Source organism: Pocillopora verrucosa, chromosome 9, assembly GCF_036669915.1.
Source record: "Pocillopora verrucosa isolate sample1 chromosome 9, ASM3666991v2, whole genome shotgun sequence".
Taxonomy (NCBI): domain Eukaryota; kingdom Metazoa; phylum Cnidaria; class Anthozoa; order Scleractinia; family Pocilloporidae; genus Pocillopora; species Pocillopora verrucosa.
This window is the reverse complement of record NC_089320.1, coordinates 11545068-11566937: the sequence shown is the minus strand read 5'-3', so window position 1 is coordinate 11566937 and position 21870 is coordinate 11545068. Positions and strand designations below refer to the sequence as shown.

Here is a 21870-nt window from a genome sequence, read left to right as displayed (position 1 = left end):
CGCGAGAACACGCGAGATGAGTGGATGACTTAAAATAACTACGAAGACATTGAAGACATCGTTTCCGTCGTCTCAAACTAAATTATGTTCAGTTAAAAATCAGAACGATAGTTATTAGGAGAGATAATATCCTTGAAATTTTCTCTATGCTTGAAACATCATCAGGCCAAAGCTTTCCAGGGCTTCCAAGTGTGGGAACGTTTGTTTGTGGAGATCAAAAACACTAAAGAATCTTTTCTGAGATGATCTCAACTGCAAACATCTTTCTTTCAGTTACGTTTTATCAGATTAGGAGGACAACTTACCAATCTCTTTATTATGTTACGTGTGACGTATTACCAAAATAACAATTGTCATGACGGGGAGGAGGGGGGGTGGGGTGGGAGTAGTTAGAAAAAAGAACCAATCACAGATAGTCAATCAAATCCAGATAACATAGATATAAGGGTGACGAACTATTTTCCAAATAAAGCGCAAAAGAGGGTAAAAGTTATACGAGAAACACGGTCAAATTTAAATAAAAACGCCATCTTTTTTAATGCGAGGACCTTACGATTTAAACTTGTCTTCAATCTGTAGGAATACCTCACAAAATAAAAAAAAATCCACAAAAACCGTGAATCATGTTAGTCAAAATTTCAAACAATCAATAAGAGATAAATGTATGCATAATAACGTTCACAAAGCCTACTCCAGGCTATATTTAAGTTAAATATATACCACAGAAGTAAAACATGCTTTTCGCGTTCACTATTCAGCTAGTTTAGTACCAGTACTACTAGGCATATGGTCAAAGATAAGGTTCTGTTTTGTATGTTAGTCATCCAACTTGAGTGATATGTGTCACAATGGTGAAAGCTGTCGACATTTACCAACTCGTAAAGCTGCTTCATGAATATCCACCACTCTTCCACTGCTGATTCAATAGCATCTGGTTTTAAAGGTATTAAAGTCAGGTATATACTGTTGAGCGCGGTATCAACTTCGCAGTAAGAAATTTCTTCTTAACAAAACCTGTGGCATATTGAGCCACTTAGCTTCCCCTAAAAGGGGACCAAAGCAGTCTAATATTACGTTGATAACTGACGCTACGAAACTTATGCTTTGACCAACGATGACAAGCAGCAGTAAAAGGGACTGACTCCAGTCTTTAGTACTCTGTCTCTGCCCGGCTCAGTGTGGAGAACTGGATTTGGCACTTTAAACTATTTGTCGACAGGTTTGTGTTTGGCTGTCGTAAACATACCCATTGTCACATTTACACTTGTAATCACCACTTTTATCGCACATTGACTCCAGTCCGCCGCGATTGCGGCATACCATTTCAAACACCTCTCTCCTTCCTGTGGATAGAAAAAAGTTGCAAAAGATGGTCACTGGAGCAATCTGGAACAGATCAAGTACTGCCACAAGTACAGCCTAAAAGTACAGAACAGTAATCGTTCCCATGCCCGTGAAAAATTAAAACGTTTCTCTTTCTTCCATGGAAAATCAATTTATGAATAAATTCATCATCAGCTTGGATCCATCCATCAATCTAACCATCCTCTGATTGGAGAGATCAGCTATGACTGCAGGCAACTATTGATATAGTAATCAACCGAAGGCTGATGTAGAACCGCGGAAATGTGAGATGACTTTACAATCCCTAAATCAAGCTCAAGAGCTCAAACATCTGTGTCTATCCAATTACGTATTAGACAGAGCAGCGTGAGCAGCAAGCCATCTCACATGTAAAATAAGGTCTGGTTTGGGTTCGAATCCTGGCCAAGGAATCAATTTTTATGTTTATCCCACGTTTTAACATCTTTTAAAAAATTTTTTTGTTGCCCTTAATCAGACCTACAAGAATCCTAAAAACCTCAACACGACATAAAATTTCAGAGAACTTAGAGGTTCTCCATGGCAGTGCTTCAAATTTTCTTCGTTCTACATTAGTAATTAACGAGCAACATCTCCCTATAAAACCCTGCACTTATAGCGAGATCTGGAGATCATCTGACCTTGGCAAGTGTGTCCATCTCCTAGGTATCCCTCCTTACAAGTGCAGAAGAAAGAACCTTCTAAGTTTACACAGTTTGAGAGGGAACTACAGCCAAGAGACTCTACACTGTTCACACATTCATCCACGTCTGAAAAAAAAAAACGGCCTACGATAAGCCTACAAAGGTAAAACAAAGATTATTTAAGTCTGACCTGCCTTCGGTTGTGTTAATCAGTGGCTGGACAGTAGTTATCGAAGATAACGTTTACTTTTCTTCCACGATGACAAGAGTCATTTTCTCACGCATCTTCAGTATGAATAACGGTGTGTACTATCTTCTGTTCAAGAACTGGGCCCAGTTGATCAAAGGCCTATTAGCATTAAACCTAGGTTAGCTTTTAATCTGGGTTTCTTTGTTTCTTTCTTCTAAAGCCTTTGCCGGATATTTCTCTCGATTCTTCGTGGAGCATCCAATAATCAAATTGTAGAAAAGAAGAACCATACTGATTCTTCTTTTAAGCTTTCAAATCTGAAATCAGATTTCACAATAACCCTGGGTTATCTTGCCCCATTTGAACAACCCGGCCCAGAATGCCAAACTCAGTCTGATTGCTACAATAAAAGAATTTCTCATGGCATTTCAACTAACTAGCCGGGAAATAACGAAACCTAAAATTCTGGTTGGAAAACGAACTACACTGTAACCAATGAATTATTATTTAGGTTTTATTAGTCAGCCCTTAGAGGACGGAGAACAGGGTACCAAACATAACGCTGATGGGAATCTAAAATTGTCTACGGCTGCAATTATCAGGAAAATAATTATAGCGATAGAAGAACCACTAGGTAAACTGTAACGAAATTCCATGTAACATTCCTCCCCTGATCCCCTTGACCTTCCTCGAGAAAACTCTTGACTTGCTTACCATTACATAATGTATTCACGGGGTTCTGAGAACTGGGATCTTCAACAAAACCCAAAGCACATTCACATCTGTATGATCCAAAAGTGTTGTTGCAAACAAGATCTGAACGGCAAGCACTTCCAGACTGGCACTCGTCAAAATCTAAAAGGGACAAAAGACTCCTTTGCTTTGAATGCACCCTAGATCCAAATGAAATCTTTCATTGAATAATTTATGGTTCCTCACCAACGCATGTTACATTCACTGGATTCTGAGAACTTGGATCTTCGACATATCCCAACGAACATTCACATCTGTATGAGCCAACAGTGTTGTTACAGACGAGATCTGAACGGCAAGTGCTTGGAAACTGACATTCGTCGACATCTGAAAAAGACAATAGATTAATTTCCGTCTATTGCACCCTAGATCTGTTCCCAGTCTCTCTGGTAATAATTCGTCGATGTTGAGCAGAATAAATTGACTATTTTTCAAAAACGCAAACGTCGCTCAAACTCTAACCGCTACAATACACTAATCCTTGATGGCATTTAGGCCAACTAACCAGAAGATAGCGAAACCTAGCCGTCTGGTAGGAAAAAATCTTATAATGAAACAGCGATTTTGTTTTGAAATCAGGTTTCCATGGTGTTCTTTGGAGGGCGGAGAACCTTTAAATGACGCTGAAATGCACTCAAAACTGTCTTCGGTAGCAGTTATCAGAAAGATACTTATAGAAGTAGAAGAACCACACAGAATACCAACGGAGCTCCATACAGAATTTCTTGCCAGATTTCCTTCACCTTCCTCTAGATAAACGCTTGACTTTCTTACCATTACATATTATATTCACTGGATTCTGAGAACTGGGATCTTCCACAAAACCCAGAGAGCATTCGCATCTGTATGATCCAACAGTGTTGTTACAAATGTGATCCGAAGGACAAGGTGCAGTTTTGCACTCATCAAAATCTAAAAAGGACAAAGAAATTATCAATAAAAATATATTTAACAAGGAATTCACTTTGAACTAGACTCTCAATCCGTGAGTTTTTTCAAGCCATATGTTCCCTCTTCTTTGGAAACAACTCATATCTCCTAATAAGGCGAGGAATCAAAGTGCTCTGTGAGCAAACTCGTGAATTGACACATGATTTTTTGGATTATGTTTAATGTTATCTGGTTTAGGGAATTTTGTGGTTGATTGTCATATCTAGAGTACGAGCAGTAGTTCAGTGTTCGCTAATGTAGCAAAGAAACAAAGTAATGTTGGGATAAGAAGGCATTACAATTGAAATGATCATGCTATTGCATTTGACAAGGGTGGATGATGTCATGTGTTTTAAACGTAAATCATTTCTGTTTCTGCTTCAAAAGAAAAGGTTGGAAGTAAATGTGGGTGAAAAGTGAAATTTGCCGTCTATCATTGTAAATATTAGAAAATCAAGGCAATACTGTCTTAATGAAAACATTCACGATTCCCTCTTTATCAAATGAGACAAACGGGAACGAATTTTGAGTGATATAACTAAGCTAAGACTGCCACCGTCATTTTGGATCTCCGCCTGGGTAGATTTTAGTCACGTGCTAGGCAACGTATAATCAATAACAAGATAGAATTTCATTTCAGGCCTATTTATCAATTTTGTGGTGTATAACTTTCGCATTTTAGTACGTAATATGTATTTTGAATCTTCAGATTGTCTTGAAACTTAAAAGAAAATTATTCTTTAAAAATTCACTGAAAATCGTAGCTAAAATTGTTTGTTTAGGTGTTATTTGATTTTCGTGTTAACTTGTAATTTCGTTAGTCGCCGGCATCCTCTGTTGCTTCACACAGGAAAAATACACGATACGAAACGTAATGATCGATTTTGTCCTTAATCTGACGCCGTAACAGAAAAAGCTTTTGAACATCTGTAAACTCCGAGCGCTTCGCAGTAAGTGATATTTTCAATGAATCTTCGGATTGTTTTCAAGTTCAAGGATTGTAAATTACAATTTTATGAAAAACGAAGGTTGTTCTGTTACTTCAGTGTGAATCCTTGCATGCCTGCCAGTCGCTGACGCCGCTTGTTGAAACTAAAACGAAAAAAATCTCTTTTAAGATTATCGTTGGCTTCTTTGTCAGCCCACCACTATTCTTAGCAACAAAGGTCGCCATTTCGTTTGTTTATTTCTCGCCAAAAACTATCAAATGCACACAAAAGCCTAAAATCGAAAAAAATTTTATAGTAATCGACCAATCGAGCGAGCGAGCGAATACCATTCCCCACATCGTATCTACAACTCGCTCTTGCGCATGCGCGCAATTCACGAGTTAAAAACTAATCATTTTCTCACGTCCAACCACACCTCGAGTGTTGCTGCACCAGTTGAAGTAAAATCAATTTAATAAACAAGCTTACAGCAGAAGTGGTAGTGTGCTTAAAAACTCCGGCTTATCTAACAACAGTAGTCACCAATATTCACAAATTATAAAAATAGAAAAAAAAAAAACAATGATTAACAACTGGCATGGGTAACTACAAAACGTCCGATCACTAACTCTCCTCCATTTTTACGTGATTCTTTTACTTAGTGAAAACAAAAATTTATCATGAGTTTAGCTAACGGCAATTACGGATAGAGATTTGCTGGATTAAGATTAATGTCACAGAAACCGGGATCCAGTATCTCTGAACATTTAACACTTAATGTATGGCCCCGAGGGAAACAGTTAGTTTTGTTTTCCCGAGAGTTCTGATGTTTCTCAAAACGTGGTCGAACGGCAAGCACTTCCAGACTGGCACTTGTCAAAATCTAAAAGGGACTGATTCGCTCCTGTGATTGAAGGGCTACTTTACGATGAAGATTTCACCACTAACTGATTTTTGCGTACATGACCGTACATGGAATTTATTTGCACTTGTAGTAATATAGTCAACTGAAAAATTAAATTAATATGACAAAGAAGGTTATTACACATGTCGATTTCGGTTGAAGCGACGGGAAAAATATTATACTTACAATTTGTGTTCCATATGCGGCTAGTAAGCTTCGAAGTGCGATCTGTGGTGACACTTTTGAAATGTAAGTTGCGTAACGAACTTCTAGGTTTTTAAATAATTAGTCACCTGATCTATTTTTGCCGCGTTGCGCTAAGATAATTAAATATTCACAAAAAAATGACAAACGGCTTGAGAAATGCAAATCAGGGACAAAAGACTCCTTTGCTTTGAATGCACCCTAGATCCAAATGAAATCTTTCATTGAATAATTTATGGTTCCTCACCAACGCATGTTACATTCACTGGATTCTGAGAACTTGGATCTTCGACATATCCCAACGAACATTCACATCTGTATGAGCCAACAGTGTTGTTACAGACGAGATCTGAACGGCAAGTGCTTGGAAACTGACATTCGTCGACATCTGAAAAAGACAATAGATTAATTTCCGTCTATTGCACCCTAGATCTGTTCCCAGTCCCTCTGGTAATAATTCGTCGATGTTGAGCAGAATAAATTGACTATTTTTCAAAAACGCAAACGTCGCTCAAACTCTAACCGCTACAATACACTAATCCTTGATGGCATTTAGGCCAACTAACCAGAAGATAGCGAAACCTAGCCGTCTGGTAGGAAAAAATCTTATAATGAAACAGCGATTTTGTTTTGAAATCAGGTTTCCATGGTGTTCTTTGGAGGGCGGAGAACCTTTAAATGACGCTGAAATGCACTCAAAACTGTCTTCGGTAGCAGTTATCAGAAAGATACTTATAGAAGTAGAAGAACCACACAGAATACCAACGGAGCTCCATACAGAATTTCTTGCCAGATTTCCTTCACCTTCCTCTAGATAAACGCTTGACTTTCTTACCATTACATATTATATTCACTGGATTCTGAGAACTGGGATCTTCCACAAAACCCAGAGGGCATTCGCATCTGTATGATCCAACAGTGTTGTTACAAATGTGATCCGAAGGACAAGGTGCAGTTTTGCACTCATCAAAATCTAAAAAGGACAAAGAAATTATCAATAAAAAATATATATAACAAGGAATCTTCTTTGAACTAGACTCTCAATACGTGAGTTTTTTCAAGCCATATGTTCCCTCTTCTTTGGAAACAACTCACATACAATACAATACAAACTTTATTGACACTCCCTAAGAGGGCTTTAGCCAATTATCAAAATTAGATCTTTCGCTTGTTAATTACGATGAAAGTAGTATAAAGTAAAAAAAAAAAAAAAAAAAAAAAAAGGATTTCCTTTAAAGGTGATTTATCGATACCAATGCCACTTCGCTTGTTTTATAATAATAAAAAGGTTAAAGATATTGCAACCGAACATTTAGTCACGAGGATATGTAATTAGGGAATGTTGAATCAATGCGAAACCTTTTAGCTTTGATGTTATCCTTAATTGCAGAAGTGAGTACAAAACACTATTTCACTTGCATCTTCACGTCCTTCGTTGTAAAGAGTCATTCTTTATTTTGCTTTCCTTAAGATTTAACTTTAAAAAAAAAACACACACACATAACAACCAGTCGTTAGATGTCGAAACGAATATCCCAATAAGGAGAGGAATCAAAGTGCTCTGTGAGCAAACTCGTGAATTGACACATGATTTTTTGGATTATGTTTAATGTTATCTGGTTTAGGAAATTTTGTGGTTGATTGTCATATCTAGAGTACAAGCAGTAGTTCAGTGTTCGCTAATGTAGCAAAGAAACAAAGTAATGTTGGGATAAGAAGGCATTACAATTGAAATGATCATGCTATTGCATTTGACAAGGGTGGATGATGTCATGTGTTTTAAATGTATATCATTTCTGTTTCTGCTTCAAAAGAAAAGGTTGGAAGTAAATGTGGGTGAAAAGTGAAATTTACCGTCTGTCATAAAATTTGTCATGAGTTTAGTTAACGGCAATTACGGATAGAGATTTGCTGGATTAAGATTAATGTCACAGAAACCGGGATCCAGTATCTCTGAACATTTAACACTTAATGTATGGTCCCGAGGGAAACAGTTAGTTTTGTTTTCTCGAGAGTCCTGATGTTTCTCGAGACGAGGTCGAGGGAAACATAAAGACTCGAGAAAAAACAAAACTAGTTTCCCGAGAGACCATACATTAAGTGCTTTGATCATATAAAAAGAACCTCTTTTTGCAGCGTTTAGATCACCCCTGATGAAGGCACTAGACAGGAGTGTCGAAACTTTGGGTCCATGAATTGTAACTTCCTCGGTTACATTCATTAAATCTGTAAACCAGAGCAGCATCAAACCATGTCTGATATTTAGACTTTCCCGTAAATAGTCATATAGAAAAAACATGCTACTATATTCGGCTCGTTGCAACGACTGCGCAAATGTATCCCGGTCTGGATACATTTGAATTTGATCAAGGGCACGTGATCAAGAATCAACCAATCACAGTGCGCGTTTTGTTGAGTGAAAGTCTAGGTGTATAACAATGAGTTTTGACCAATCCATTTGCTGAGATGAGGCGAGACCCATCTCAATCATCCCTCTAAAAACAACAGTTATTAAAGGAGCTAATGTCTACCACTGAGTTTACGACAATAGCTTGCTCACCAGTAACGCACATTTGAACAAAGGTGCCTTCCTCTTTGCATTCACATGTTATGTAGCCATTTTCAACACCACATCGATAATCTGAGTTGCAAAGGTATGGGGAACGGCACAAGTGGTCATCTATTAAGATACAATTCAAAGATAGAAAACAAAATGGTGTTGGGCTTGGTATACTTGTTGTGTTTCATTTATTTTTTTTCAGCTTAATCGTTTTTCAAACTAATTTGATTTTCAATCTCCAGCAAAGCTAGCAAACCTCGAACCGTGAGTGCAGCGTAGCCTTAAGCCTTGGAAAATTCGGTGACCAATCAAGCCTGGAGCACTCGGTCGCAACATCACGAAACGTCCGCCTTCACGAGATGCTATATTCAGAAAGCGCGATCAGCTGCACTGCGCGTGCAACTCCCAAGATATTATTAGTAATTTTCCTTACTGTCTCCCTTACAGTTCTTGCGATGTTAGTTTGGAGAATTTGGTATTGTTTCAACTTATGATCCCCTTGCTTTATTCTCGTCACTTTTCTGCTAGTTATTACTGTAAGGAGGAATTCTGTCGTGGTCACTCATGGGAGTTAAAGGGTTAAACAAGGCCGAGTGTTTACAACTATTGACGGTTGAGAGTGGTTAAAAAAATCCTTTTTCGAAGGGTTTTTAGAGTCCAAGCCAAATGTACTTAATTTAAGACAAAATGTGGTTGGAGATGAACCCCTCGAAATTTTTTTGAGAAGTTTTTCTTATAAATTCATAAATACGCCGATTGAAATTCAGTTTTCTTTCATATTTAATCTCCCTCACAGCAAAATTTTACCATGAAACAATTTTTTCAACTCCGTGTGTTTGGCCATTGACTGGACATTTTAGAGACCGCTAAGACTGTTGGGAATAAACCTTGACGTATGCAGTCAGTTTCGTACCACAGAATACCCATAAAATTTGTAAGAAAAAGGTATTTCCGTTCAAATAATGGAGACCTTTCCTAAAATAAAGTAAACTCAGTTGCAAATATTCCTGTGTCCGTTATTCCCCCTTATTTACCATGTAGAACTTACATGCAACGCGCACTTCAGAATACACTTCCACTTCACAAAGGGCAACTCTTTTGTTTGCTCCCACATTCTTGATAACAATGACATGCCCATGTAATTTTGGAGAACAGATAACTGATACAAACTTTTTGTTGGCTACACTGGCGTTTCCACACAGCCGTTGATCTAGTACAGAAGTCAATATCAAGTCTTTCCTACTTATCCAAAAATCAGTAGGGATAACGTTTTAAACAAGTTCAAAAATGAGATTTGCTAGGTGAATAATTGCGTTGAACTTACAGGTAAAATGCATGACTTTCCCAACACTTTCCCCGATATGTAACTGTTTCTATCACCTTCTTAAATTAGCAGGGGCTCCTGCTTATTTAAGAAGGTGGGAGAAATAATTACAAATCTGTGTTTTCACCAGGATTTCCCGCTGAGGACTCACAAGGCCCCTTGACTGAATGATGTGAGCCCTGATGCGAGCCCTGCAGAACTTGAACGAGACAAAATTACTATCAGTGCAAAACTACGACAATGGGACGTATGTGTTTCTATTTTCGACGGAATCACATCCAGGTGAAAACACTGTAGTGTAATGAAACATGACAGTTTAGTAATTCAAGTACACATGTCGTAAATGCCAGCGGTTCATCAAACCTAACTTACCTCTAACAGAATTACATATAATATAGAGAGTCAGCTAAGGCTTAACAGCCTTATATTCCTATTGGTTTTCTAAATGACGCCTTGCCTTTCATTTCTCTTACTGTTTCCTATCTTCTTTTATTAGATGTAATTTTCACTCTGGTGACTTAATAAAGACTTTCCTTAAGAACGAAACTTGAAACAACGATCATGATAAAATACAGTCAGAACAACGAAAATGGGCTGGTGCTTCATGCGGCATTTACGTTTAAAGCTTCAAAATTAAATGACAAATTCGTTTATTACTATGTAAGTATGTTTTCACTTTCTATTAAAAAAAACACATACCAACATGAACATGATAGAGTTGAGAAGAATAAGGAATGAAGCTTTCACTGGGTGGGTAGATGACAACTTCTTCCACGTCATAGTAACGCCTCAGGTCGATTTTCCACCATGGATCTGTCTGCTCCTTTGTTGCTATACATGTTAGTCTGTCATTGTCAACACCCTGATCAGCAGTCATATTTATTACGGCAGTACTGGATTGTGTAACAGACCCCGTCTTTGTCAAATCAACTAAAATATAAGTATAATAATCACCGAGGTTTCTTTTGGCATTTTTATGGACCGAGACAAAGTTTAAATCAAAACGGCACTAATATCCAGCCACTTTGACCGAACAAGCTTGGTCAGAGAATTCATTTTATAGCAAAAAGATATTGCATTAATAAGAATCAAGGATGGCTTGTTTATTTCTAAGCAATGGGAAAATATGCCAACTAAGATGGTCTGTGTTCATTTTTCATTGGATAAATTGAAAAATAACGTGATTTAATAGGTTTTCATTAACTTTTTAAAAAAAATTTGCACAAAGGAAATTCAATGACTTCTGGTATCGTTTTCCTTGAGACCAAGCGGCTTCCATCTTAGCTTGCCCGCTCGAGATGCCAATCACAACACAGGATTCGCTTCATATTGCCTACAGGCGCTGCCAGCTATATGATACGAGGAGTTATTACATGGCTGGCTCCGAAAGAGGGTTAAATGAATTGCATCCCGTAATCTGGTTAGCTGACCCAACTAAGTCAGATAGGGCTACATATATTAGCATTGCATGTTTCTGTTTACCCACAAAAGCAAATTTCCGTGGTGAAATCATTGCTCCATATGAATGTACCATGTTTATCAAACTGGCTTGACCAATATTTCAAACTATGGAAGACTTATCTTCATCATAAAAGGCGCCGTTATCATTGCTGTTGTCATTGTCAACAAAATAAGCAAGCCCATCGCCCTTATTACACGTTGTAGTATAAAACATTACACTTACATTCGTATACAGCATAAATTTGCACTTCACACAAATTTAACGATGCTGTTTTGCTTGGAATAGTGATGAAAACATATCTACCACTTATTCTGTGTGGAGAGTTACACACATATTCCTTGATCACGTTTGCTCTTACATTGCCATCTAAAGAATTGCATGTGTCCCCTGACAGAGTCTCTCCTGGCAGAGAATAAAACAAAAGATCTTAAGCGTTGGTTAAAATTTGTAAAAGGAGCCCATTGAAGTTTAGGCGTTCAACATCTATTCATATGGACGAGATTTGAAAACAGTGATTGGCAGGGAAAGACATCCAGGGGAAGAAAGGAGGTTGTATGTACATAACTGGGCATAGGGAGGGGCTGCAACCCACAAAAATAGGGAGGGGCTTGATCCCAAATAGAGAGGCGGTGAACTGGGAAGAGATGACCATTGTAACTCCATCACAACAAGAATTTCAGACTTTGTCGCTTATGTCTTGGGCAAAGGGCCATCAATAATGTTTACTCACTAATCACTAAATTACGTTTTCTTTTTTTTTTACAAACTTCCCTAAACATGTCACTCAGTTCAACTTATCCTTACAAAGTACATATCCCATCAAGTAAACAGGTGATTGACATGCAATGGAGATATTCCTTTAGATAGTATAGTTATAATCAAAATAACTACTTCTATGGTATGGTACATTGCTCACCTACAATAACTGCTACATCTGTCATGTCTAACCTACTAACTAAATGAACAAGAGCAATAGGTCTAACAAACACCAGGTCTATCCTCAAAAATGTGTCCAGAGTAAAGGGAGTATCAAGGCAGGTTTGTAAATCACCATCCACAGCCACTGTGTATTCTGGCAGGCCTAAAGCAATATTATCTGCAAAATAAAGTTGTTGGTATTAGGTAATGTTCTTTAGCATAACTATAAAGTAAGCAGCCAAATGTACATAGAAACCAAAGAAAATCAAAACATCTCTAAAGAAAAGAAAAATGAAAATAACAAGATTTGTAAAGCTCTCTGCTTTTGGCCCATAGAAGAGGTTTATTGAGCATTACAACACTAAACGTCACTTGATCCCCTGTCCCACTGAATCCCAGTCACTTACATAACATAAGAGGCAAATCACCATGGATTTTTACAGTACATACCATTAGAATCATCATATACATAAACTTCACAAAGTGTTAAATTATTTGTTTCCCACAGTCTGATGTAGAGATATCTGGCAGTGATAGTTCTACCACAGTGTACATGCCAGCCTTTGTGATCAGGAATGTTTGCCACAGTGAAATTGCTACAAAGGTAATTAAGGAAATCCTGACCAGGCACAGGAAAGTTATCTTCCAGGTGAGGACCTTGAATAAATAAAAACGTTCTGCTGTTATTTTTCAAAGAAAAAAGTGGAAAGAACAAAGTGAAAGTGTGAACAAACAATTCTTCCAACAAAACTCACCAGCATAGATCAGAAAATGAGTAGCCTGTGAATCACAGCAACGACTCCTAAACTGGATGAAGATATGAGCAACATAAACTACCTCCTCCAAGTCTAGTCGCCACCAAGCATTAGCTTGGCTGGTGGTAGAACTGCAGCTTTGGCCAATTGAAAACAGTGGGTTAAGGTTACCATCCACTGCTCTTGACGAGACTGCATCACCTGATGTGCTAGACTGATTAGTTGGCTTACCCTCAGATAAATTGATGCCACCTGCAGCAAATTTTCACAATAATGGTATCAGAAGAAATTACATAACAACTGCCTCATTACACTGCCTCAGTAACACTGCAGAAGCACAAAGGTTATCAATTTGAAAATTTAAAGACAGCTGGCTAACCCTTGCAAACATCTAAAATGTCATTATTTAAGACTGCCATGAAAGTCCCTCTAGAAGATAAAAAGCCTTTTCTGCATTTGCAAATATAGTAAAATGTAGGAAACTTGTCATTCATATATTCTCTTGTGCATTCTGAATTTGGAGGACAGACAATCTGCAGTTTGCATGCATCTGAAAAACATAAAGGAAATCAAAACAGAAAATTGGAAAGATAAAATAGCAAAAATGATTAAACAAATAATAGACCACTCAACAATTAGATGTTACAACCTGTATCAATGGTTTGACTGGCAAACAGACAAATGATTGAGGAAAACAAACCAATCTACTAAATTAAGACTTCACATTGTGCAAAATGTTTTAGATGGGAAGTCTTAATTTAATGTAAGTCTATCTGAATTATCATATCAAAACTTTAAAATCTGTTCCTATCATGCTCTTCACATATAAAGGATATTGAACCTTCCATGTGGGGTGAGAGTAGATCTTACAGGTATATTGGGGATGAGGGGGCAAATATAGGAGCTTAAAAAAAGTAAGGTAATTGGAGAAATTGTGAGTTTTGTGTGGGTTTATATGCAAAAAATGGAGTTCCATTATTGGTAGGAATATGGCGTCAAGAAAACAAGAGTATATTAGTTGAATGAAAAGTAGATGTGCTATTCCATGAAACAGCAATTAATCGTTCCATATTTAAGCTCTAAGGAAAATGTTCAACTTTGTGCTGTGTATTTAGAGAAGAAGAAGAAGGAACCTGTGGGAAAAGAGAGGGCCCCATATGTAAAAAGGAAAGAGGAGGGTGGATAACCTGAAGATAAAGGATGGCTTATGCACTTACGTCTGGGAAAGACTTAGAGTTAGTAATATCAATTATATAATATCAATAATATTTAACTGTGGCAGACATCTAGCAGCATCAGAGGATGTTTTTTGTAAGCAACTGTACAAAACAAGAGTTTGTTTCAGACTATGCCTAGCCATCACTGAGAAGTTCAAGCCATATACACTGTTAGTGGGGCTCCAGGAGTAAAACTAGATTTTTAGAGCATTTTGTCATTCATTGCTTGACAGTGCATTAATTTTATACTTTAATCAATTTGCATTAAATTATCAATACTTTACGTTCTGGTGCTGCAATCATCTTGCAACTGTGTATTAACCCTTTCACTCCTTAAAGTGATTAACATGAAACTTCTCCCTATAACATCTATACATTATTCAGCAAACAGGTAACGAGAATATTCAAACTCATCCGGTAGATCAAGATGCTAACTTGATCTAGCAGCAAGTTTTTGTAACTAATTTACAAGGAAACATGTAGTAGCTAGAGAGGGAGAATTAAAATATCAGATTTGGGAGTTGAAGGGTTAAAGAGAGAATAATTCACCTTGGTGACGAAGATCAGCATGACTAAAATTCCTTGCTGCGCCACCAGAATCTATAAATAAAATGGAGAATTATCAAACGCAAACATGTAACCTCCAAGCATCTAGGTCTGGCCACCATTTTAAAAAGTTACTTTTGCCAGATGGCAAATCTGAAAAAATCTAGCCCAAGCTGATCATTTTAAAAGAAAACTTACCTGGCTGTATTTCATATCTCCCGGTAAGCCAATCCTCTACAGCTGTAACCTTTCCCAAGGAATAATTAGATGAGAATGGAGCTAAGACAGTATCATTAATCTGTAGAGCTCCAACACGTACAGGATAGTTTGGGTATATGTCTCGTGGCTGGTCAAAAGTTTCCAAAACAGTACTAGAAGTCAAAGTGACCTCCATGTACATGTAGAGTCTAAAATTCTCCACAGCTACCCACTCAGAATCTTGCCACCTTGATGTCTGTTTATAAAATAACAAGCCTTCATTCCCAAGGCTGTGTGGAATTTCTATAAAATTTGGCAATGTTTTTTTTTAGATTGGCAGTCAAGCTGTATAAGATTATAGTCATTGATGAAGATAGAACTGAATAGAGTTGCTCAGGTGATGATAGAAACTTGTGCACTGTAATTGGTTGAGAATTTAATGTTACAGCTCCTCAAAATAATACCCTGCAGCAAAAAGTGATTATGATAATTAAACTAATTGTAGAATTAATAATTAAAATTAATTGTAGAAACCCACACAAGACTACAAAGCCAAGAGGGTTACAAGAGATATAATCACAGACCAATTTGCCCTGTTTCAAAGTAAAGGGTGGGAGATAGAGCTTAAAGATGGAAAAAGTAGGATAGGCAGGTAATTAGAAACCACAGATTCTCATCCCCAGCACAGCAGTCAGTTGTCAGGTATCATGACCAATTTTGGCTGGATGCACACCAATTTCCTTTGAAAAATTTCAAGGGAAAACCTAAGAAAAGACAAATCTAATGCAAAATGGGCAAAAACTTGAAACATTCACAGAAATCAAAACCTCTCTAACACAAGGCTTTTTTGATCACAAATTTCCTGCAAATTACCATTTTGATTTTAACTTTATCCTTATGGCTTATGTGTTTTTATAATAAAGTTCAGATATAATGTGCGCTGTCATTGGTTGAAAGAACGTGCTCTATGAGAGTATAGAGCATAGAGCTGAGCTATAGCTGTCACGCCACCTGCCAATTGTACTATGTTCGAGCTTTTCTGGGACTTCTTTTTAGCTTTTTTCCGATAATTGAAAGTGAAATTTCGGAACTGAAGCAACCCGGCAAGTAGCAACAGAAGAATCAAACAAAGGTTTGTAAACATACCAGGCGCCGTAATTTATGTTATGAAAACGTGAGCAGATATGAAAATCCTCAAAGGAAAAACAAAATAAACATTCTGTGTTTTAAAAATTTTCACACTCAGTTAGATTGCAAGCTTAATAAAATTCAGTGTTCAAAAAAAAGTACAGCCGATCAGATTATTTGAACCATTCTAACAAGGATTCTGATTGGCTTATTGTAGCATGCTTTATGAGAGTATAGAGCATGCTGACGACATTGTTGTTCGCTTTGGAAATAAAGTTTGTTTTGAAAATTGAAAGTAATGCTTGGGTAATTAAATGGATTCTTTATAATAAAACAAATAGAGAAGCCTTGACTGTGCTCTGCTCTGTTATTAAAGCACTTTGGAAGCGGCTAGAGCACTCAAGAAGTGGAAGAAACACTTGACTACATCTTGTGTTTCTCCCTACACTTCTTTTCGTGCTCTTTTTGACCTGTTTAGTGAGGTTAGGTTGTTAGTTGTAACTTCCTTTGTTATGTTATGAATTGTCGTATGTACGATGTTTCTATGAGGCCATAAGTTGTTTACATCTTTAAAATGATCTATTCAAAATTATTAAATGTACTTCCCAAATTCAGACCACTGAAATCAGTTTTTATAACAGAAAATTTCCATTATCTAACAGTTAACTAATGAACAGTAGATCTCTTCATGTTTTGAATTAATGTAAAAATTTTACAAGAATGTCATTGTTGCAGCAATATAACCAAATCAACATTTTTTTAACCTTCATTATTGATATAACACTTCACAAGTATAGGGAGGAATAGGATATTTTACAAAAGGAAACTGGATGACATGCTATTGAACTTACTTGGATAAACTTCAACTTCACAGAAAGACATTTCCCACTGAGTCTTGGGAATGGAGACAAAGAAATATCTACCAAAGGGCAGTTGGTCACAGCGGACTGTTACTCGTCCCCTAGACAGATAGGTTAAATTTTGGTGGCAAACTTGTTGTGCATCAATGGGATCATCCTCGTAGAAGGCTGTGAGAGTAAAAAGAGATTTGTAAACAATTAAGGTTTGTGATGATTTATAAAAACTCAGTCTCCAGGCCAGCTGTGGGCCCATTTTACCAGAGCTTATCTCCCCACATAGCACAAAGCAACCAGAATATTTCTACTTTCACAGATTTGATCCCTTGCAGTTCATCAAAACCTCCTTAGAGAATTAAGGACCCTGCCCCAGAAAACTACACGGTGACCTGACAAGAGTGCTTTTTAGCCATCAAGGTCAGCATATAAACCATTATGGCACTGCTGGCCTCTTATTTCTACATAGCAGCTTTACTGACCAAGAGTTGGGTAAACTCAGAAAAGTGGAAACTCTATAACTATTTTATGGAATGTTTCTGTATCAAAAGGAAGCTGTAAAACAAAAGTGAGACAACTGTTAAACCAAGTCTCAATAGAAGATAGGTTGTGGTTTGTGAACATGCATATCCTGATCTTTGATCTGGCTGGTGTATAGTCCAACGAAAAAATTCTAGCCATATCTCAGCATCAGTAGTTTAGTAACTATTACAGTCAACGACTACAGCAGACTGTATTTTCAAGCTTGGTTGAAAATTGTCAACCTTAGCTATAGGAACTCCTATGCCTCAGAGACATACAAATTTTATTGATATTTTCTCTTATTCGTCGTTGTTAACTTGTTACTTTGCAGAACACATGCAGGTTTTCCTCTGGTACAAAATCACTGAGCCATGTAGTGGACCTCAATTTTAGAGCAGCATTCCCTCCCACTTTCTCTGGCTCACCCAATTGTATTCAATGCTCCTCTCAAACTGCTCTTGCCAAAACTGGCCAAAATCACCCAGTAGCAAAGAAAGAACTGTAATTGAGGTGAAGCTCATTGAACAAATACAGATTGCCATGTTTCTTAATTTATTTCCAGGAATCCAGGTAGGAATGTAAAACATTGCCACATCCTTAGAGTTTCATTTTGTCCTATTCCATAATAACTGAGCGTGCTAAATCTTAGGATGTTGTGGAAGTTATCATAGTGAGTTGATGTGGTTACAGTATATTTGTGAGACTATTCCAACAAAATTAAGATATAATGCAAATGTTTGCACCTTAAACTTTCATAAACAATTCTCTATTCAGTGAGTTTTACAACCTACCAACTGTTAAATCAACTTGTTGTAGCTTATCATTACAACAACTCTCATATCTGTTGGTGATAGTTGCAGCTTCAATTTGGTAGATTCCTCCCAGATCCACCTTCCACCATGGATTATCTTCAACTTGAGTTTTTAACACATTTCTTCCATTCAAATTTGATTCCCAAGCCAGCGTCTACGCCATGATTACTGTCTCCGTCCAAAGCAGTACTTGACTGTTCTGTTGGCTGGTTTATCGCAATGTTAGGGTAGTAAACTGACAAGGCTGAAAACAAAGAATGAAACCGGACAGTATTGCAAGACTTGAACAAACATTGAACCTCTGTCTAGTATATTTGAACGAAAACGCTTTAATATAACAATAAACACTCAGCTGTAGGCTACGTATTCTCACAATAGCTGTTGTCTAGAATTGCATGAAATAAATTAAAGTCATCTTGTTTTCGGTGGGGTCTCATTGTTCTAAAACTTGTTCAGTAAAGTATCAATCTTTTTACGTAAAACGGTGAATGGCTCGGTTTTAATTCGTATACAAATAAGAGGTGAAAATTGTTTTCACACAATTCATTCAGGTTAAGAAAAGAAGGAAGTGTTTCCAGTGCATTTAGTATAGGAATAAGAAATAAACCCAACATCAGTTTCAGAGGAAAATTGGTTTAACACGAAGATGTTGAGGCATAGTAAGTTGCGACCAACCTCAAGAAAAAATTTACTCACAAATCGATGTGGGAAGTGCTGTCCAAATTAAGGCTAAAATGATCCACTGAAGAAGGCTCTTCATATCTAAGGAATATTCTTAACCGCGCTCGACCATCCGAGTAAGAAAATTTTGCAATTTTCTTGTGAAAAGCTTACGACAGCTTAACCTCGTCCCCAGGGGTCTCTCGGTCGGCTTTCAAAATGGCGGTACCACAAGAGACACAATCTGCCTCCTCTTCTCCCTACTGCGACTCCTTCCCTCCCCCCCCCCCCCCCCCCTTCGCTGCCAACATGTTAAAGGTTACTGTATAGTGCAGTGTTGGGATGGGACATTTTGTGAAACTCTTATTCGCATTGTTGCGAAGGAAAATTAACATTAGCTTGAAATTGATTAAAGCCTTTCTAGTCACAGATTTTCTAAAACAGCACAGAGAGTGAGTAGCGTACTTGCTAGGGGTACGAAATTGGAGTTCGGCCGGCAGACGTTATCCAAAAAGCTATTCGTATATCTAAATGTCTTTGATTTTTTAAGCTAAACCAGCCACTGAGTTGCGACTCGGACATTGACTGTTTGAAGGGAAAGCCAGGGTGTATACGGAGAGAGTGTCACTGGATTGATGAATTTCCCTTTGGAGACGGAAAAGCGAAGTATTAAAGTATGTTGACAGCTCAGGGCTTTTGTTTGCCACCAAATTTTTTAGGTTACAGGCTCACTTCGATACCGCTGATCTACAGAGGTTCACCCACGTAACATGTTGCATAACAATATAACAACAGAAAACCCTTATAACGACATAATGAAATCGTCAATTTTTTCTTTTCCATTTTTATTTTATATGTTTTAACCAACAGAGGATGACTCTTATGTTATGTGATTATGTCAACAAGTTTATCCAATTAATTTACATCGCGACGCAACGACCTCCTCGTGTCGTTATTCCTTCATGTAGCTGGTTTGAATAAGGTTAAAGAGACTGACTCCCAAAAAGAAGTCTTAAATATAAAGCTTATTACTTTGTAGTCAAGTCAGCCAAGGTTTTTTACAGTTAGTCATGCGCAGTTCGCACTAATCTATATTCTCTATCTGTGGTTATCCTTGTATCTCAAGCTTCTTGGTTTATCATTGGTTTTATTTTTTCTATCTGACTGAGCTTAACCAAACTGCTGCTTATGATGATAGATCTAAGTTTCGCGATTTTTCCGTCAATTGCAGTTTATCCAAATTCCGACCTTCCGAATTTTCCAGAAATATCACCCGGTAGTGAATTTTAAATAAGTACTATTAAAGCTAATGAACTAGAGCTTTGTATACTCCTTCAGGGTGGATTGACTCACGAAAAGAAAAAGTGAATATACTCTATAAGACGCCATTTTAATGGCATTTTATTGTGAATATTTTATATAGAAAGCCCCTATTTATTTTTTTTTTCGGTTTTTTCTTTTTTGGAAATTGTCGAGGTACATGTAACAATTATAATCAATTGGTGACAGGTCCAATTGGGTCTGTAATCATACTTGTGATTGATGAATCAGACTCTTGCTTCAGGGTTGTCCAATTTTGTAATCACTCGCATGATTGCAAACCAAACTGAACTCCACTAATGGACTTTAATTACCATTTCTTGTAATTCAAGGCTAATACTACTTCTGCTGACTCTACCAAACATCTCATAAGAAAGATATTAATGTAATTCAAATAACTATACCAAAAATATTCTGTTCTTTATACAGGTGCAAATCAACCTAGCCATTCTAAATACTCATCCAAGTCTTCCAGCACCACTACTGGCATGATCCTTTTCATAGCCCTTCTAGATCACTTTGCCTGTGATTTATATTGCGAAAATGGCACCACATCTCCTGTTTTCCGTATCTTCCCTTCTCTCCCTTTTTTTTAGCAAGTAAGAAAAGAATATGTATTTAGATCTGTCTCCATTTCATCAACAGTAATGGATTGTGTGCTGTGCAGTACATCTTTAATCCTATGTTTCACTCCTCTCTTACAGCAATAAATAGTGACATTCATATACATGGCCCTTAAACTTAAATTCAGTTTGTAAACAAAGTGAATAAACCTGAAAAAGCATATGATTCTCTTAGCAATGGACTTAGTCAATACTTGGATTCTCTTGCAGACATAGAAAAATCTGATAGCTGAGACTGGTGCAACATGGAAACTTTGAAGAAAAATCCTTTTATTGTGAAAGGAGAGCATTTCATGGTTTAAATCAGCTTTGGTGTGACACTATCATTAATTAACAGAAGATTGTAGACTAGCTTGCTGTATGAGTTGCAGCAAGATGTTTACAGCTGATGACTTTTTGCAGATAGAGATGATCATTTTGGACTTGAACACCTTAAACTTATTGGTCAGGATTTGTGAAGGAATGAATATGCCAAAATGTTTGCATTTAAAAATTGACTTTAGTTAATTTAGCTGTAAAACTAACAGAAAAGATTTCTATTTCATGTTAATTTTGAACAGTCCACTGATGATAATATAGTCACAAAACAAAAATTCTCCAACAAAACCATGATTCTTTGCTCTTAACCCTTTAACTCCCAAGATCTGATTTTTAATTCTTCCCTCTAGCTGCTACACATTTCTTTGTTAATTAGCTACAAGAATTTGGTATTTGATCAAGATAACCAATAAATTTGAGTGTTCTCCACACCCATTTGCTAGATAATGTATGAATACTGTAGGGAGAACTTACATGTTAACCACATCTGGCATCAGGTTAACATGCAGTTTGAAAAGTAAACTTGATTTCTTGTTACCAAACAATTCTTTGATTTGGGGCTTGTAGAAAGCAGGTGAAAGATATTTCATTAAATTTACTCCAGACTCTGCACATTACACTTCCTTCTGATGGATCATGTTTGTTTTGTAATAATCTATAGTTAATTATTGATGAGTTTTATAATGAATCAGTTTAAACAGAAAAACCAAAAGACCAAACCATGTTAGGGTTTTTTA

At 37.1% G+C, this 21870-nt stretch overlaps 1 protein-coding gene across 3 annotated transcripts; it reads right to left on the bottom strand.

Annotated features, from left to right (window-relative positions):
- Positions 1-536: 536 nt before the first annotated feature.
- LOC136283417 (uncharacterized) lies at positions 537-19030 on the bottom strand. Of its 3 annotated transcripts, none has more exons than XM_066172246.1 (20): positions 18909-19030; positions 18192-18456; positions 16876-17052; positions 14897-15361; positions 14702-14752; positions 13315-13485; positions 12936-13187; positions 12631-12837; positions 12179-12358; positions 11485-11664; positions 10500-10730; positions 9525-9686; positions 8477-8596; positions 6752-6889; positions 6164-6304; positions 3724-3861; positions 3136-3276; positions 2911-3051; positions 2004-2132; positions 537-1343 (listed from the first exon to the last, which is right to left on the bottom strand). In XM_066172246.1, the coding sequence occupies exons 4-20, from the start codon at positions 15096-15098 to the stop codon at positions 1201-1203; spliced, it is 2727 nt and encodes a 908-aa protein (XP_066028343.1). In that variant the 5' UTR covers positions 15099-15361; positions 16876-17052; positions 18192-18456; positions 18909-19030; the 3' UTR covers positions 537-1200. The 3 variants fall into 3 exon arrangements, with proteins under 3 accessions (XP_066028343.1, XP_066028342.1, XP_066028344.1); XM_066172245.1 differs by having other exon boundaries at positions 14897-15199; XM_066172247.1 differs by lacking the exon at positions 9525-9686 and having other exon boundaries at positions 14897-15199.
- Between the last annotated feature and the right edge of the window lie 2840 nt (positions 19031-21870).

Excerpts from the sequence above, each read along its gene's own strand:
- LOC136283417 (XM_066172245.1), bottom strand. The coding sequence starts at position 16,906 with ATGTCTTTCTGTGAAGTTGAAGTTTATCCAA. Across the intron at positions 11,665-12,178 it reads AGATGTAGCAGTTATTGTAG|GAGAGACTCTGTCAGGGGAC; the intron begins GTGAGCAATGTA and ends ATTCTCTGCCAG. Across the intron at positions 10,731-11,484 it reads AATTTATGCTGTATACGAAT|TTGATTTGACAAAGACGGGG; the intron begins GTAAGTGTAATG and ends CTTATATTTTAG.